This window comes from Dama dama, chromosome 4, assembly GCF_033118175.1.
Source record: "Dama dama isolate Ldn47 chromosome 4, ASM3311817v1, whole genome shotgun sequence".
Taxonomy (NCBI): domain Eukaryota; kingdom Metazoa; phylum Chordata; class Mammalia; order Artiodactyla; family Cervidae; genus Dama; species Dama dama.
Window position 1 is genome coordinate 13,989,946 of NC_083684.1, and position 18,223 is coordinate 14,008,168.

The window sequence follows — 18,223 nt, forward strand, 5'->3', positions numbered from 1 at the left end:
ACTCCCTCTTCTCCTGCCCTCAACCTTTCCCAGTATCAGGGACTTTTCCAGTGAGTCGGCTGTTCGCATCAGGTGACTGAATATTAGAGCTTCACCTTCAGCATCAGTTCTTCCAGTGAGTATTCAGGTTTGATTTCTTTTTGCTGTCCAAGGAACTCTCAGGTGTCTTCTCCAGCACCACAGTTCAAAGGCATCAATTCTTTGGTTCTCTGCCCTCTTTATGGTCCAGCTCTCACAACCGTACGTGATCATTGGGAAGACCGCAGCCTTTACCATAGCCTTGACTGTGTGGATTTTTGTCAGCAGAGTAATGTCTCTGCTTTTCAACACACTGTCTAGGTTTGTCATAATTTTCCTACCGAGAAGCAATTGTCTTCTAACTTCACGGCTGCAGTCACCATCGATGCTGATTTTAGACTAATAACCCTCACCTGTTGTTATTAACCATGGACCAATGACTCTCCAATTTATGTCTCTTAACTAGGTTTCTCTTGAGTTCCGATCCTGTGTGTCCAGTCATCTACACAGCATCTACACATGGATGTCACAGGGTACCCCGAGTTTCTCATATCCTGAAATGAGGTTTTGATCTCAGACTAGACTTCAAGTGTGTATGTTGAAGTTAAGGCCTTTGGTGCCTGTGCATGTGAGCTTACTTGGAAATAGAGTCTTTGCAAACATAATCAAGTTAGGATGAGGTCATTAGGGTGAGCCCTTTGTCCAGTATGATTGCTGTCCTGTGAACACAGAGACAGGACACGCGAAGCTGGAAGCAGAGATTAGAGAGACACATCTACAAGGGTTTATGGTGGAACATTGCAGACAAATACTGGCTGCTAGATGAGGAAAGGAAGGGCTCTCCTCTGCAGGTTTCAGAGCTAGAGAAGTCCAGCTCTCATCTTGATTTTGGACTCGGCCTCCAGACTGCCAGAGAATGTGTTTCTGTTGTTTTAAGCTGCTCAGTCTGTGGTACTTGGTAAGGCAGCCCCAAGACCTGAGTACGATCTCCTTTCTCCCCTCTCCACCAGCTGCTCCTCCTCCAGCCTCTCCTCTCAATGCCAAGGTCATCCTGGACTCGCATCATTGATGAGTCCCATCAGTACTTCCTGTTTCTGAAACCTGTACCTTTCTCTCCATCTGCACTGCCCTAGTCTCTGCCCCCAGCCTCTCTCACTTGGGTTTCTGGCATCAGCCTCCCTTGCCTGGACTCACAGCAGCCTGTGGGTGGCTTTAAAATACACCTGGCCATGTTCCTCCCCTGCTATAAAGCTTCCAGTGCTTCCCCAACATCCTGGGCTGCAGCCTGGGTTCCTCGGGTGCGAGAGCCCCACCTCTACCTGCGCTGAGCACTTTGCAGCTCCCTACACTTACCACACTCTCGGCCCCAAGACCGACACAGGCTCTCCCCTCTCCCTAAACACCGCCCCCCCATTCACCCTGTTGTCCTTTTCCTGCGTGATTCCTATCAGATCTTCAGATCTCAGTTAGATCTCACCTCCCCTGGGAAGTGGGCCAGCCCTTTGACCATCAGCCTGCAGATCCACCCTCACCCCACTTGGTTTCAAATTCGGGGAACTACATTTCCCACACTCCCCTGTGCTCTAGCAGGTGCTGATGGAAGACTGGAGGCAATATATTAGCCTGTTCCTCCAGGAATAGTCATACTACGTCTACGAAATGTCCAGTGGCTGCTGTAACAAGTAACAGGACCTTGGTGGCATAGAGCAGTGCACATTTATTACCTCACAGTTCTGGAGGTCAGAGGTCTGGGTGGCTCACCTGGGCTCCACTCAGGGTATGACGGGCTGAAATCACAGTGTCACAGCAGGGCTGCGTTTCCTTCCTGGAGCTTCTGGGGAGGAACCTGCCTCCAATCTCATTCTTCCTGATGGCTGAACTCAGTTCCTTGGGACTGTAGGACTGAGGTCCCATGTCCTTTCTGGTTGTCAGCTGGGACCGCTCTTAGCTCTTAGAGGCCTCTATCCAGTCCTTCCACATGGCCTCCTGTATCTCAGAGCCTGCAGTGACCATCAGATCTGTCTCATGCTTGAATCTATCCAACTTCATCTGCCACGTCTGTCTTATGCTTCTAGCTGGAGAAAGTTCTCTGCTTTGAGGGGCTCATGTGATTAGACTGTGCCCACTTGGGTAATCCAGGATAATCTCCCTATTTTAAGATTAGCAACCATAATTACTTGCACAGAGACCCTTTTGCCACGTAATTTATCAAGTTCATGGTCATGGCATCTCATCATACCCACAGTTCCAGAGACTGGGGCGGGAACCTTGGTGTTCATAATTCTTCCTGCCCCAGATGGAAAGAGGTGCGGGCAGGATGCCTGTCACCCATTCTCACAGTAGCTCCTCTGCAGCCGCAGATCCCTCTGGCGAGGACCTCCCCGCTGGTCCTTGCTCCCACAGGGCAGCCTCCATCGTGGTCCCAGCGCCTGCTGGGCAGCCCTGACTTCTGGTTTTGGTGTGACATCCTCTGTGGCTGTCCCTCCAGCCCTCCCCACAGCCACGGCAGTGGCTTTGTGCTGCTCTAATCTCAGGGTTGCATCCTTATCTCCTGTTTGGCTTCTCAGCACTTCCATGACTTGCGTAGTCCGCTCTGTTGGAAGACTTAGAATGATTTCTGGTTTCCTGCTGGGACCCAGTTTGCTACATCCCTCAGCGTGAGTTCTTTCCCTACTAGGGGCACCCATAGCACTAGAGTACAATCTCCAAGAGAGAGGGGATGTTTTCTTTTGCTTTGTTTTTGCCCACTGCTCTATCTCCTGCACACAGAACAGTGCCTGATACATGGAGCAGGTACAAAGTGAGTTTTGCATTAGTGACTAAGAAGCAGCTTTGCTCCCTTCTATGTGACACTCAGCACAGTGCTAGGTAATTGCCTGCATTTGTGTCTATCTCCCCATTAGACTGTGACCTCTGTTGAAGAACAGATTGTGTTTTATTCATCGCTGAGTCCACAGAGCCCACTATCGTGCGTGGCATACTGTTGGTGCTCAATTAATGTCTGTTGGCAAACTGATTGAATGAACGAGTGACGGTAGCTCTTAGATACAAACACACACCTCCTGGGGCTCTGCCCATATCTCCTCCAAACTTCCCCCAAAGGATGCAGGGTTTCATCCAGTGTGCCTTCTGGGTGTGGCTACAAGGTTTGAGAGCTTGCACCTGAGTGTTTGAGGAAATAGCCCACTGAGCTCCACCTGTGAGTGAAGTATACTCATTGGCCCATCCAGCACAGGCCGCTCCCCCTTGGGGAGCCACGGTCTCAGGAATGTGGGACCAGCGAGGGAGTCAGAGAGGACCACCTAGCTGAAGTCAGCATTTCCTTCCCTGGCGCCTGCTCTAAGGGGAGCAAGGGCAATGTGGGTCAGACGTGTGGGGAGAGGAGCAAGTTGTTTTCCGAGGGAAAATCCTTGTCACCAGACGAACCTGGCTCAGAGGCAGATTTAATCTGGTTTAGGAAAACAAGGCTCTGGAGAAATCCTCCCATGTGAAAGGGAGATACCACCCAGAATGGTTGTTTGTTTGGACAAAGAAAAACAATTATTTAAGGATTGTTCGCATAGCAAGGATCAATCCACACATCTCTCAATGAAGGAAGAGACAAACTATGATATAGTCAAATAATAGGTGAAACAAATATGCTAGTATATGTATCAAGAGGAATGATGGGTGATGTAACATTTTATTCATTTTGATAATGAGAGAATGTTAAGCAAATAAGGAATAATGTTAAGATCTGACAAAGTTGGGTATTAAGTCCAAGGAGTTCGTTGAACTATTTTTTAGTCTTGTCTGTACATTTGAATTATTTTGAAATTTTAGAAGTTTAAATTAGGAAGAGAATGCAGTGTTGTTTGCACCCAGTTGGCGTGGGGAGCAAAATGCCCACCGGACTCATCAGGTGGCTTTGATGTCAGGTGAGGTGTGAGCCACAGCCCCCTTACTCCCTTACTTGGTGCGGGCAGACTGGCCGGTTTTCCCCATGAAAGAGGCCCAGGTTCAGATGTGCAGGTCGTGCAGTCCTCCCAGCCCCGTTTGCTGGGCACAGGACACCGGGAAGTACCCTGCCCTTGCAGCCAAAGCTGCAGAGCCCTGGGGTCCTACCTGCCACCTCATCCTTGACGCTGACCCAGCTGCATTCCTCCTCCAGGTCTGAGGGGCGTCTGGCATCCTGGATGCAGTAATGGGGTGTCCGGCGCCCATAGAAAGCCTCCTGGATCTGGATGACCTCCCCCGAGCCACAGTGCATGGTGGCATTGAGGCCCTCGCAGGCCAGACTCTGGCCGACACCTGTGGCAAAGGTAAGGGGGACACATGGCCGCAGATGGGCCAGTGCCCGTTGGTGGGAAGTGGAGGGGCCTCGGGTCAGGACTGTGAGATGCTGGACACAGTGGGAGCTGACTCATCAGGGGTGAGAAACAAGGTGGTGAGCACGAGCATGGGTCCGGAGCCAGACTGCCCAGGGTCTGGGCCAGCCCAGCCTTGCTCTGGCTGTGCTGCCTTCTGCAGGTTACTCGGCTTCTCTGTACCTGCCCTGTGTGGGGCAGTCAATACCACACCCCACAGAGCTGTTAGGAGGATCAGAAGAATCTTTACATGAAGAGTTGGGGCTACAGAGGTGGCAACTATTGTTCTGCCTGTTTAAGTACCTTCCTTGAGCCTTATCCGAAAGCAACGCCTGGAACATAATAGATGCTAAACAAGCATTTTTTGAATGAATGAGTGATTTCATTGGGTCTTTTTACCAGTCGTGAGCTGTACTGTTATCCCCTTCTTTGGTGACACTGGGCTCTGTGGGGTCCCTGTATTGAGACCCCACTCCAGCCCAGCTCCTGGCATGTGGTCCACACTCAGTAAGCACTTGTTTATTGACCTGGCTCAGGTGTGCACAGCAGAAAGTAGGAACCACTGGCTTCAAACTCAGGCCTGTCTACCTGGTGGGAGAGTGACAGGGCAGAAGTTGACACCAAAATCTGTGTTCATTCTTATGGCTGCTGTAACAAATGACCAGAAACTTAGTGGCTTAAGCATCACAAATTTATCTTCTTATAGTCGTGGTTCAGTGTGGGCTTTACTGGGCTAAAATCCAGGTGTGGCCAGGGCTGATTGCCTCTGGAGCCTTTAGGGGAGAATTGATTCCCTCGCCTTTTCCAGCTTCTAGAGGCCCCTACCGTCCTCATACTGTGGCCCCTTCCTCCGTCTTCAAAGCCAGCAGCATAGCATCTCCCCCCGTCTCTCTGTCTCTGATTGGCACACCTCATCTCACTTCCTAGGTGTGTGACCTCGGGCCAGGAACTTACCCCAGAACTTCTGAGCCTCCCTTTTCTTAGCTTTGTAGTAGGCCTGCAATAGAATAGTAGAGGTCCTTCTACTGTGTGATGAGTAAGTGCACACAGGCGTGCACGGGTCAGCTCCTGGGGCTGAAGGTGCTGAGACAGGCTTGCAGTGAGGGTGGGGAAGGGGGTGCAGCCTGCTGGGGTCGGGGAGGGACTTTGGTAAGAAGCCAGGGAAGTTGCATAACCCACAGGTGCACAAAGCTTCTGAGTTTCAGAATCAGCCAGGCAGGAGAGTTAAGCTCGAATGGCACTATTTAAAATTGAGCATGGGGAAAATAGAGCAGTGACCCCTCTAAGTGTCTGAGCCCAGAAGGGGGCCTGGAAGCCAGAGTATCCACTAAGGGGCTTAGAAACAGGGAAAGAGCTGAGCCCAGGAAGCCCAGAAGCTTCTATTGAGCCTGGCTTGAGGGTCAGGGGACCATGGGATAGCTCAACTCCAAGACCAAGCCCCACATGGCAGGCAGGACCCAGCATGGAACCATAGGACATGCCTTCAGCGACTCACACACACACACACACACAGAGCCCCCAGGGCCCACAAAGGGTCAAGCACGGGCAGCAGCTGGAAAGCGCACAAGAGCAGAGCGTGGAGGGGACTCAGGAGTTGGGGGTGAGGGACTCAAAGCAAGGCTGATCAGGGAGCAGGAGTCAAGGGCGAGTGAGAACAACCTCCTGGGACCACATCTCCTTCCATGGGAAGACTGGAAAGGAGAGGAAATGGGGCCGAGCATCTCCCTCTGACACAGGTTGTGAGAGGGGAAGACAAAGACACGTGAGATTAGCACAGATATAGGCAGGTAAGTGGACAGGGATGCAAGCTGGAGAGATGACGGAGTGAGACACAGAGACACAGAGCATCACACACATGGAGACTGTGGGCATTTAGAGAGACAGAGACAGAGAGAGAGATACAAAGAGAGACACGGAGAGAGAAGGGATGCAGAGAGAGAGACAAACCAAGAGACAGAAAGAGATGGAGGGAGACCCCAGAGCAGAGGCCAACTCACCAAACTCGCAGATGAAGGCGAACTCCTGCGTGCAGTTGTCCGAGGCCACCCACCTAAAGGAAGGGTCTCTCCCGATGTAGCTGCAGGCGTTGGGTGCAGAAGCATCCTGCCCTCGGCGCCAGTGGCTGTAGCTCACACACGAGGCGTCCATCCAGATCCTGGGCCCTGGGATGGGAACACGACCACCAGGCCTGGCCCCAGCACCACTCCTTGTGTGCTGCGGGTGCTTAGTCAGTGCTGACGGACGGCCTGAAGGCCTCTGTGCCACACCAGTGCAGGGGCATTGCCTAAACACTGTCTTCTAATGTAAGACAGGAAGACCTGTCTTCCAGGTTTCTTGACCTGCAAACCAGGGCACTGCGCCAGAGAGCCCATGCAAGGCAGTTTGATTAAATAAATGATCCTGAGGGAGGAGCTAAGATGGCGGAGGAATAGGACAGGGAGACCACTTTCTCCCCCACAAATTCATCGAAAGATCATTTGAACGCTGAGCAAACTCCACAAAACAACTTCTGACAGCTAGCAGAGGACATCAGGCACCCAGAAAATCAGCCCACTGTCTTCGAAAGGAGGTAGGACAAAATATAAAAAATAAAAAGAGAGACAAAAGAGTTAGGGACGAAGATCCATCCTGGGAAGGGAATCTTAATAGAGGAAGTTTCCAAACACCAGGAAACCCTCACACCGGCGGGTCTGAGGGAAGTTTTCGAATCTCAGAGGGCAACCTAACTGGGAGGAAAAATAAAACCCACAGATTACATGCCTAAAAGCAACTCCCAGTAGAAAAGTACCCCAAATGCCCGCATCCGCCACCAGCAAGTGGGGGCTGAACAGAGAGGAGCGGGCAGCATTGCTTAGGGTAAGGACTGGGCCCAAATGCCCTGAGGACAATCGGAGGGAGCTAACGTGAGATAGCAACTTAAACTGTGGGATAGCAAGAGAGAGAGAATTAACCTGCGAAAAGCCTTAAACTAAGGCACTACCCACCCCTTGCAGAACAAAGGACTGAGTGAATACCAAAGAAGAGCTAGCCGGCTGCTGACGGACCCATCCCCTGCCAGAGGCAGGAGGCAGGGGGGAGGGGAAAGGGGCAAACTCGGCCCCAGAGAAGGCATCCCCTACCAAACTGCAAACAGGCCTCCAGTCTCTAACCAAAGACTTCCTGAGATTCTGGATGGTTGCCATCCGCCGGGAGGGTAGCAGCCAGCGATCAGCTAGCTCCCCAGAAGAAACACAAGGTGCACCAGACCAGCAAGCCCGGAAACTGAGGCTGGGACCACAGAGGGGAGAAGGCACGCTGCACCCGGGGAGAGTGCGCTCATCAAGCTCCTAGTTGCCTGAGCTGCTCGGACGGGGAAGGCACAAAACGCAGGCCCAACTGAGCCTGTGCCTCTGTGGAGTACCCGAAAACCTGAACTTGAGCGGCTTAGGCCTGGGAAGTACACGCAACTCAGGGCCCACTCCCTGGAGAGCAGCCTGGAGCCTGAGCAGTGTAGACGGGGAAGCACATGCGCCATGAGCAGGGGCAAACCCAGTGTGGCCGGAACACTGCGAGTGCTCCCCACACACGTCAGTGATATTTGTCTGTAGCGCCCCTTTTCCTCCCCAGATCACGTCTATTTCCTCCCTCCCCCTTCTCTTCTCAATCTAATTCTGTGAATCTCTGTGGGTGTTCTGGGCTACGGAGAACACCTAGGGAACAGAGTACAACCTAGATCTGTCTCTCTTCTCTTGAATCCCCCTTTTTCTCCTCCTGCTCACCTCTATCTCCTTCCTCCCTCTCCTCTTCTTCATGTAACTCTGTGAACCTCTCTGGGTGTCCCTCACTGTGGAGAATCCTTTCACCATTAACCTAGAAGTTTTATTATCAGTGCTGTATGGATGGAGAAGTCTTGAGGCTACTGGAAGAATAAGACTGAAAACCAGAGGCAAGAGGCTTAAGCCCAAAACCTGAGAACACCAGAGAACTCCTGACTACAGGGAACATTAATTAATAAGAGATCATCCAAAAGCCTCAATACCTACACTGAAACCAACTACCACCCAAGAGCCAATAAGTCCCAGAGCAAGACATACCACGCAAATTCTCCAGCAACTCAGGAACATAGCCCTGAGTGTCAATATACAGGCTGCCCAAAGTCACACCAAACCCATAGACCCATCTCAAAACTCACTACTGGACACTCCATTGCACTCCAGAGAGAATAAATCCACCCACCAGAACACTGACACAAGCTTCCCTAACCAGGAAACCTTGACAAGCCAATCATCCAACCCCACCCACTGGGAGAAACCTCCACAATAAAAAGGAACTACAGACTACCAGAATACAGAAAGGCCACCCCAAACACAGCAATCTAAATAAGATGAAAAGACAGAGAAATACCCAGCAGGTAAAGGAACATGAAAAATGCCCACCAAGCCAAACAAAGAGGAGGAGATAGGGAATCTACCTGAAAAAGAATTTAGAATAATGATAATAAAAATGATCCAAAATCTTGAAAACAAAAATAGAGTTACAGATAAATAACCTGGAGACAAGGATTGAGAAGATACAAGAAATGTTTAACAAGGACCTAGAAGAAATTTAAAAAGTCAGTTAAAAATGAATAAGGCAATAAATGAGATCAAAAACACTCTGGAGGGAACCAACAGTAGAATAACGGAGGCAGAAGATAGGATAAGTGAGGCAGAAGATAAAATGGTGGAAATAAATGAAGCAGAGAGGAAGAAAGAAAAAAGAATCAAAAGAAATGAGGACAACCTCAGGGACCTCTGGGACAATGTGAAACACCCCAACATTCAAATCATAGGAGTCCCAGAAAAAGAAGACAAAAAGAAAGGCCATGAGAAAATACTCGAGGAGATAATAGCTGAAAAGTTCCCTAAAATGGGGAAGAAAATAGTCACACAAGTCCAAGAAACCCAGAGAGTCCCAAACAGGATAAACCCAAGGGAAAACACCCCAAGACACATTAATCAAATTAACAAAGATCAAACACAAAGAACAAATACTAAAAGCAGCAAGGGAGAAACAACAAATAACTCACAAAGGGATTCCCATAAGGATAACAGCTGATCTATCAATAGAAACCCTCCAGGCCAGAAGGGAATGGCAGGACATACTTAAAGTAATGAAAGAGAACAACCTACAACCCAGATTACTGTACCCAGCAAGGATCTCATTCAGATATGAAGGAGAATTCAAAAGCTTTACAGACAAGCAAAAGCTGAGAGAATTCAGCGCCACCAAACCAGCTCTTCAACAAATGCTAAAGGATCTTCTCTAGACAGGAAACACAGAAAGGTTGTATGAACGCGAACCCAAAACAACAAAGCAAATGGCAACGGGACCATTCTTATCAATAATTACCTTAAATGTAAATGGGTTGAATGCCCCAACCAAAAGACAAAGACTGGCTAAATGGATACAAAAGCAAGACCCCTATATATGCTGTCTACAAGAGACCCACATCAAAACAAGGGACACATACAGACTGAAAGTGAAGGGCTGGAAAAAAGTATTTCACGCAAACGGAGACCAAAAGAAAGCAGTAGTCACAATACTCATATCAGATAAAATAGACTTTAAAATAAAGGCTGTGAAAAGAGACAAAGAAGGACACTACATAATGATCAAAGGATCAATCCAAGAAGAAGATATAACAATTATAAATATATATGCAACCAACATAGGAGCACCGCAATCTGTAAGGCAAATGCTAACAAGAATGAAAGGGGAAATTAACAATAACACAATCATAGTGGGAGACTTTAATACCCCACTCACACCTATGGATAGATCAACTAAACAGAAAATTAACAAGGAAACACAAACTTTAAATGACACAATGGACCAACTAGACCTAATATCTATAGGACATTTCACCCTAAATAAATGATGCTTCCAGCAATGTCTAAGCACAGTCTAAAAAAGAGCATAGCAGTGTGCCTTGGGATGGTGAGAGATGTTCCAGAAAGAAACAGGGGGACTTGTTAGATATATGTGGACAGAAATGAGTTAAAGTAGAAGTAGTTTTCATTGCTTGAATGAAACTCTTCAGAGACTTGAATACACTGACAAGACTACTGAAGAAGTAAGAGAGAGAGAGATTGTGTGTGTGTGTGTATGTGTGTAAATATATCAAGAACACCAGAGATCTCGAAAGCACTGGATATGAAATATTTACTGTGAAGACTTAAAAATACATTTACCATTTTTTAGAGGAAAAGGAACCCATACATATGGTTAAAGACTCAAAGAGAGCAAAAAGGTATGAAAAGAAAACATCTTCCCTGTTTCAAATTACAGACTTCTCCCATCATTGTTATGATTCTTGCAAATAGCTCCAGAACAAATGGTTTCCACATATCAGCCTGTAGAGTGCCTGGAATCTAGTACACAAACAGTACATAGCATAGTATACAAATGCCGTGGTACTGCACACAGCCAGGACAGTCCCCTGCTTCTTAAACAACACTGAATGCGGAAGGTCAGGACCTACCAGCCTCCTCAGATCTACCCCATTTTCTGTAACAGCCATGCAGTGTCCCTTGGAGACTTTAAACAGACATGCTCCGGACCTCTCTGGTGGTCCAGTGGTGAAGAATCCACCTGCCAATGCAGGGGACACTGGTCGGAGCCCTGGCCTGGGAAGATCCTGCATGTTGTGGGACGACTAAGCCCGTGTGCCACAACTACTGAGCCCGCACGCCACAGCTGCGGAACCCAGTGCACCCTAGAGCCCGAGCTCCAGACAAGAGAAGCCACTGCAACTGGAGAGCAGCCCCCACTCGCTGCAACTAGAGAAAGCCTTCATGCAGCAGCGAAGACCCAGCACAGCCAATAATAAATAAATAAAAATTTAAAACAGACATGCTCCTTTAACTGCATGTGAACAAGTGTCTGATATACTGAAATCCACACTTCCTGTGCCGACAAAACAAGAAACCATTCAACGGATGTCACCTGAAGATGCATCTTAGAATTCAGATCTCCTGGTTGTGAGTTTCCTAAACTGAGCTTTGCCGGCTGCTCCTTTATTAAAGCCTTTCCATCCACGCTGGCACATTTCCGCAGGTGCTCAGCCCAGACCAAGTTACTCATTGCTAAAGCCCAGCAGCTTCTACAGGGCAATGCAAGTTGGCAGGACACTGTCATCTTGAGCAAGTCATGTCCTCTCTCTGGACTTGTTTTCCCCGTCCATAAAATAAGTGTAGAAGTGCTCGCCTCGTGGGGCAGGTGTAAAGCTTAAGTATGAACACCCATTCTTTGTTATGTACGGGCCCCAGGAAAACAAAAACGGCCAGAATACCGTTCCTTCCCTTGAAGAGTTCACAGAGTGGGGGACGACACCTAAGAACTGACGTCAAGCCAGAAGTGGACAAGGTCCTGCAGGTGCAAAGAGGACTCACCTGAACGTGCAGGGGTTGACGGGAGGCTCACTATTCCACCAAGAACCGAGAGAAGGATAAGGACGGGTTTCCAGGACGACCGTTAACATGAGACGTTCTGTTGTGAACTGAACTGTGTTAAGCACTTAACCCACTTCAGCCTCATGACAAGTAAGGAAAGGCATGTGGAAGTGCTTTGGAAATAGCTTAGTCATTATTTCCTGAGGCTCAGTTTTCTTGTCTGTCGAGTAGGGACAACAGTGATAACTCTCATCAATTATGATAAGGATTCAGTGTGAAAATGGACGTGAAGCCCTCAGGACAGTGCCCAGCAGTATTCCACCAAGAACTGAAGATGCCACAGCTAGTCTTAGGCACAAGTAAAGAAAAGGACATTTCTAGCACGTTAGCTGTGTGCCAGATTCTCTGCTAGCTACTGAGCAAGAATTATTTCATTTGATCCACAAAACAACCAAAAGGAGAATCTCCTAATCATGAGAATTGGCACATATTAATTTGTTCCATGGAGCTCTGGATAAGAAGCTATGGTGAGAACCACAGCCACAAACTCCCCATAAAGTATAATTATCACAGCACCTACCTTCTGCAGTTCCATTCCGAGCTGAGTTCCCTGTGAGTCCAATCCACCATTCCCTGTCCTGGGAGAGGTGCTTCTGCAGAAATTGCTGGGTGCCTTCATCACGAATGAAGACCAGGTGGCCTCCTTGCCCCTCACACCAGCTCTGGGCACCATAGAAGGTGCGTCCGAGAGACACAAATTCATAGCAAGCATCTCTGAAAGCCACTTGGCTCTTAGAGCAAAAGCTGCCGTCCTCTGGCTTAGCAGTAATGGCCCCAAACCCCAGAGCAAGCCCCAGGAGTACCACGGCCAAGGTGCTCATCTTTGAACCTTGACTGGAGCATCTGGGTGGAGGGCTCAGGTCCTTCATATGTTGGTGCCTTCACAACTGACTGCCATCCATCTTTCCTCCTCTTTTTCTATCACATCATAGTGACTAACCTCTTGTTTAAGAGACAAAACACTCAGAATGAATGTGTCTGCCTTTTTGCTTCCCCCAGCTCTTTGTTCCATGACAGTTCCAAATCCAATTACTTTGCAAAACAGTCTTGTAGAGAAAGATAACATTGCTGTATCACCTGTCTGCTTGTCATTGGGTCAACTGTTAGCTTCTGATAAAAATTCTTGGTTATTGGTTTTATGTCATTACCTTTCAGGGCTAAATGTTTCACGAGGAGCCATCAGCTTGTGGGAACTATGCGATAAAAGAAAAACAGCAGGAAAGCTAGAGTTATGGATGGTAAAGAAACCAAGTTGTGCTCATATCCAGCTCTAGTGTCTGGAGTGGCCACTCTGCCCAGATGATATTCACATTCTCCCAGCGTGGCTTCAATCCTAATGAAGACTTTTTTCTGCTCTCTGACTCATCACATTGCCACTCATGGCTATAAGAGAGTAAATATTTCCTACACAATTTATATGATGTCATCATGAAAATAAGCTTTTAAAACTTCAAACCTGCCATTCCTCACCCACTGTCTAAACCCTGCAACAGGTAGGTGTCCATGGTCAATGGATCAAGTTCAAGCCTCTTGGCTTTGTATTCAAGGCCCTATAAGAACTGGTCCCTGACAGTGTTTCCAAATACACCCCCAAAATGTGGGGAAACAGGCTCTTTCACTGATTGCTGTTGGGATTATAAATTAGTACAACCTCTGTTGTGGGCAGTGTAGAAATATCTATCAAAAAACATCTATTAAAATTTTAAAAGCAAAAGCTCTGTAATGTTGCAGTTCCACTTCTAGGAATTTTACCTACAGAAAAATTCATACATATGTGAAATATATATATAGATATATGGTTATTCGTTGCAGAATTTTGTAAGAAGGGAAGATTGGAAACAACCTAAACATCCATTGAAAGAAAATTGGTTAATAAAATATGGTATATCCTATATACCCACTATTCTGAAAATTTCATCTAAATGGAATCCTACACTATGTGGCCTTTTGTGACTGGCTTCTTTCACTTTAGCATAATGTCTTCAAGGTTCATCCATCTTATAGTGGGTATTGATGCTTCATTCCTTTTTTGGGGGGGCATTCCTAAAAAGTTTATAGAATAAATGTTCAATGAAGGGTCTTTCAGATATGTTACATCCTCACCTTAGCTTTTCGTTTGCCTTTCTGGGTAGTGTTTGTTGTTCATGATAATTTTCTAGATTAATTAAGTTTGCCAAAATTACTATGATACTTTGGCAGTGGGAAAATGCCAGTTTCTCTAGGGAATTTTTTCTTTGGAAAGATATCTATGTAGGCCATTTGGGTTGTAATGGGGTGACACCAGGCCCCAATTTATACCATTATGACAAAACGCAGCACTGGATGAGATGGGCTGCATAGGAAGTTAGCAATGTGAGGTTGGAGAAGGGAGCCATGCAACATGGTGGGACTCTGCAACCTTCAGAAAAGGTATCAGATAAATGGATTCTCGTGGCAGGGTGGCCAACAGCTTTAGAAAACACAGTTGTCTAATGTTTGGTTTTAAGCTGTTAACTCATTCTGACCTAAGTTACCACTTTTTTTTTTTCACTCCCATCCCTCTCTCCCCCAGCCTCTGGCAACTACGACTTTCTATCTTTATGGACATAACTATTCTGGATGTTTCATATACACAGAATCATATGTGTTCCTTTGTGTCTAGCATAATATTTTCAAAGTTTTCACTTTATTCCTTAACTGCAGATAATATAGACCACATTGTTTACCCATCTTTCTGTTGAGGTACACTTGGGTTATTTTATTCTGTGCATTTCTTGGGGAAAAGGAATGATGTCTCTTAATCTCTGTCTGTCCCTTGGCTGGCACACAGTAGGACTCAATCGCACTGGCCAACTTGGCCCCGTCCCAGGTCCCTGGGGCTGACCCTTGAAAACCAACCCCCGCCCCCAACCCAGTTTCCATTTCCAGAAGACTTCCAAGCCCTCAGGAGCCGTTCCGCCCGGCAGGGCCCTGGGTGGGATTCGATGTCAGCGCTGACTCATAGGCTGGAACACCAGCTGGGCAGAGCTAGCCTCTTATCTCTAGGGGCCAAGCAACAAATGACTTTCATTAGAAAACTATGTGGAAGGCCACAAGCAGAGATAGTGTATCTCCTGGGTAAAGGCTTAATTTATGTCCCTCATGAAATGTGCTTGGTGACATTAGATAAGGATTGCAAATCTGCAGGCTAAATTCCATTTTCACGTTCTTCATATTCTGATTAATTGCAGACTCCTGGGCACAGAATTCATCTGGGTGATGTCAGCTCTCAATGTGCCTTAACCTCTGTGTATGTGAAGAAAAGACACAGGACATGACTGGACCCATGTGAGCCTGATTCCAGGGATCCAGTCCAGCTGCCCAAGCCTCCAAATCCTGGTTTGCATTATCAGCAAGTGAAAACAGAAAGAGAGCAGGTTTGGTTTAAATAGGGCATTGAGTCTGTAAAAAGAACCGGAAAGCTATTCATGCCCTGCAGCCCAGACATCCCAGTCTTAGGAACAGACCCACGTTAGTCTGGCTTCCCTCAGAAACCTGAGACAAGAACTCAAGTGCAAGCAGTTTATTTGGAAAACAGTGCAATTCTACATGAATTGGTGTGTTTGTTGGTCATATTGAATCTTTGTCACTTATTTGATCAATAAGACTACAAAGCAAAAGAATTTTCAGTTTCATCCCCCTAATACATTTTCATTTCTTTGTGCTTCCTTTGAATGCTTCTTCTCTTGAAGATAAACAAACATTTTACTCAGGCACAATCATAGTACACATATAACTAGCTCACATTGAATCCTGCCTTTCCCTCTTAGCATTATAGTAAGTCTTTTCCACGTTGCTAAATGGCTTTGAAATCAGCATGGTGGTGGCTGAGTCTCCTTTCCTGAATGGACCTTTAGTAGTCCATTCCCATTTGCTAGATTTTGTGTGTGATTTTCTCCATCTATTCAGTTTTGCTATCCTAGTCAACACTGCTATGAACGTCTTCTGAGTTATCTCTTGAGGGTTATAGCAGACACTGGCATGTAAGGCTTCTCAATGCAGGCACCCCGTGGCTCTTTGCCTCCCTCTGCACACAAGGAACGGGATGAAAGTTTCTGGAAGTTAGCCTCTCAGGAGAAACTCTCACTGTTATTGACCAAAGTTGCTGGGTCAGTCCCTCAGCTCTCTCAAGATCACTCTGAGGCATGTTCACACCATCTCCAGAGTTCCCCCCTGAGGGAGCTCAGTTGTCCCAGATGGTAATGGCCTTGATAATACACTGTTAATGTCCACCACAGGCTTCCTGGGTGGCTCAGTGGTGAAGAATCTGCCTGCCAAGCAGGAGACACAGGTTTGATCCCTGGGTTGGGAAGATACCCTGGAGAAAGAAATGGCAACCCACTCCAGTATTCTCACCTGGGAAATCCCATGGACAGCAGAGCCTGGCAGGCTACAGTCCATGGCGTCGCAAAGAGTCAGACTCGACTCAGTGACTAAATGACATCAGTGATGTCTGCCCTCCCGGTCTCACTGCCCACTCCCTCACTGGCGTGTCCTGGGTTCCCACCCCAGATAAACCGTCTGTGCACTGGAATCTCGGTCTCCGAGATTCCACGCTCAGCCAAGTCTCTTCTCGGGACTGGGGTGCTGCCCACAGGGCATGAACATCTCTGTGATTCTTGCTATAGACTCAACACCTATTTAAACCAAATTAATAATCTCGCTGTTGTTCATGTTGCTGATCCCACATGAAGGCTTAGGCTGCTGGATCAAATTCCAAGAAACATGTTTGCACAGCTGAGTCGTGTCCTGCACGCTTTTCTGATGATTTCAGTACTGTACTTGGGGACCAGCTCTGAGCAGCTGATAACGACCTGTCACTGGAATAGTGGGCGGTATTCTCTAGATTTTTTAAGCATCTGTGTAGATGAGCCTTCCAGGTTTGCTCACGTACACCTGGTTGTTTGCTACTCTAGGGTGCCTGGTAACCTGGATCTTGAAGGACTAGAAAGGAATGGGGTAGAGGTAGGGGTTGGGGGAGAGCTAGTTGAAGAGGCCTCTCAGGCAGAGGCCCCCAGATTGCCAAGTTCCTATTTCGTATCAGTACCCCAGAACCAACATAAACTACAGGACCTTACCTTATCTCCCACTGGGTGGCCTGCCACGGCCAGCCACACCACCACTCTTTTCCACATGCTGTTTCTCTACTGAGAATGCCTTCTCTTATACATTTGCACACTTACACACTTTTTCAAGAATAGCTCAGCTGTAAACCTCTTCCCCTAAGCCTTCTTGGGTGATGCAGGAGTTAAGTGCCACTTACTCCACATCTTTATAACAGTTTACTTCCATTTACATTAATGCCCACTGTATTTTAGTCTTGTCAGTTCTACCTCCCAAGTGTGACAAATTCGTTTTATATAAATGATAATATACAGTACATCTGTGTGGTTATTATTATTATTACCTGCGTTCCTTTCTCCATGAGGTCAGGTCAGCTCCCTGAGGTCAGGAGCTATGATTTCCAACTCTTCTACCTGTCATACTCTATATGACACCAGCCTCTGCTGTTTAGTAGAACTTTGAGGAAGTTACAAATTCTGTTAAATGTTAATGGCACAATTTATGGTCTTTGTTTAGCAATGAAGTGTTTGCTCCTGGAGTCCCAGGGAGGCTCTCCCCCTGCTCCTTACATCCTGTGTTCTGGAACTCCCCACCAATGCTTATCCCTAGGGGAGGCAGCTGCCGCCTTTGCTGGGACTTTGTCTGTCACCCTGAACCCTGCTATCCAAGATTTCCACATTATCTGTTCAGCTTATCACCATGGCTAATTAGAGGCATCATTTAAAAGCTAGCTTAATTGGAAAACTGCAAAATAATTTAGATATGATAACATTATCTCCAAAAGGGAAACATTAACTCATTTTAGGCCATAATTTTAGTAGAAGATACAGAATTGCGAAATAAGGCTGCTATGTTTTTTTATTTTTTTTTTTGGCTGTACCAAAAAAAAATTCTGTCATACAGAACTTCCCTGACCAGGGATCGAACCTATGCCTCTTGCAGTGGAAGCACAGTCTTAACTATTGGACCAGCAGGGAAGTCCGAGGCTGTCTTTTTTTGTTTGTTTTTAGTAATTTAAAATAATAATAATAATAATTTTATTTATTTATGTTTATTTTTGGCTATGCTGGGTCTTTGTTGCTGCACAGGCTTTTCTCTAGTTGTGGCAAGTGGAGGCGACTCTCAAGTTGTAGTTTAAGGGTGTCTCATCATGCTGGCTTCTCTTGTTGCAGAGCCCGGGCTCTCAAGCTCCAGGGCTTCAGCAGCTGCAGCTCTCAGGCTTTAGCACACAGGCTCAGCAGTCGTGTCAACTGGGCTTAGTTGCCTCTCAGCATGTGGGATCTTCCGGGATCAGGGATTGAACCC

The 18,223-nt window shown here is 47.1% G+C and overlaps 1 protein-coding gene and 1 long non-coding RNA gene across 3 annotated transcripts in view; one reads left to right on the forward strand and one right to left on the reverse strand.

Moving 5' to 3' along the window:
• The window catches only part of LOC133053611 (polycystin-1-like protein 2), a 101,942-nt gene extending 89,285 nt beyond the window's left edge, over positions 1-12,657 (reverse strand). For both annotated transcript variants that reach the window (XM_061138169.1, XM_061138166.1), the window contains exons 1-3: positions 12,357-12,657; positions 6,362-6,526; positions 4,123-4,308 (exon numbers count right to left, since the gene is read on the reverse strand). In XM_061138169.1, the coding sequence (XP_060994152.1) occupies positions 4,123-4,308; positions 6,362-6,526; positions 12,357-12,657 (652 nt within the window). The remainder of the gene's footprint in view (positions 1-4,122; positions 4,309-6,361; positions 6,527-12,356) is intronic.
• On the forward strand, positions 4,196-17,351 carry LOC133053737 (uncharacterized). The gene is made up of 3 exons (XR_009692309.1): positions 4,196-4,319; positions 12,992-13,329; positions 15,046-17,351. It is a non-coding gene; the product is annotated as an uncharacterized LOC133053737 (long non-coding RNA).
• Positions 17,352-18,223: the final 872 nt, after the last annotated feature.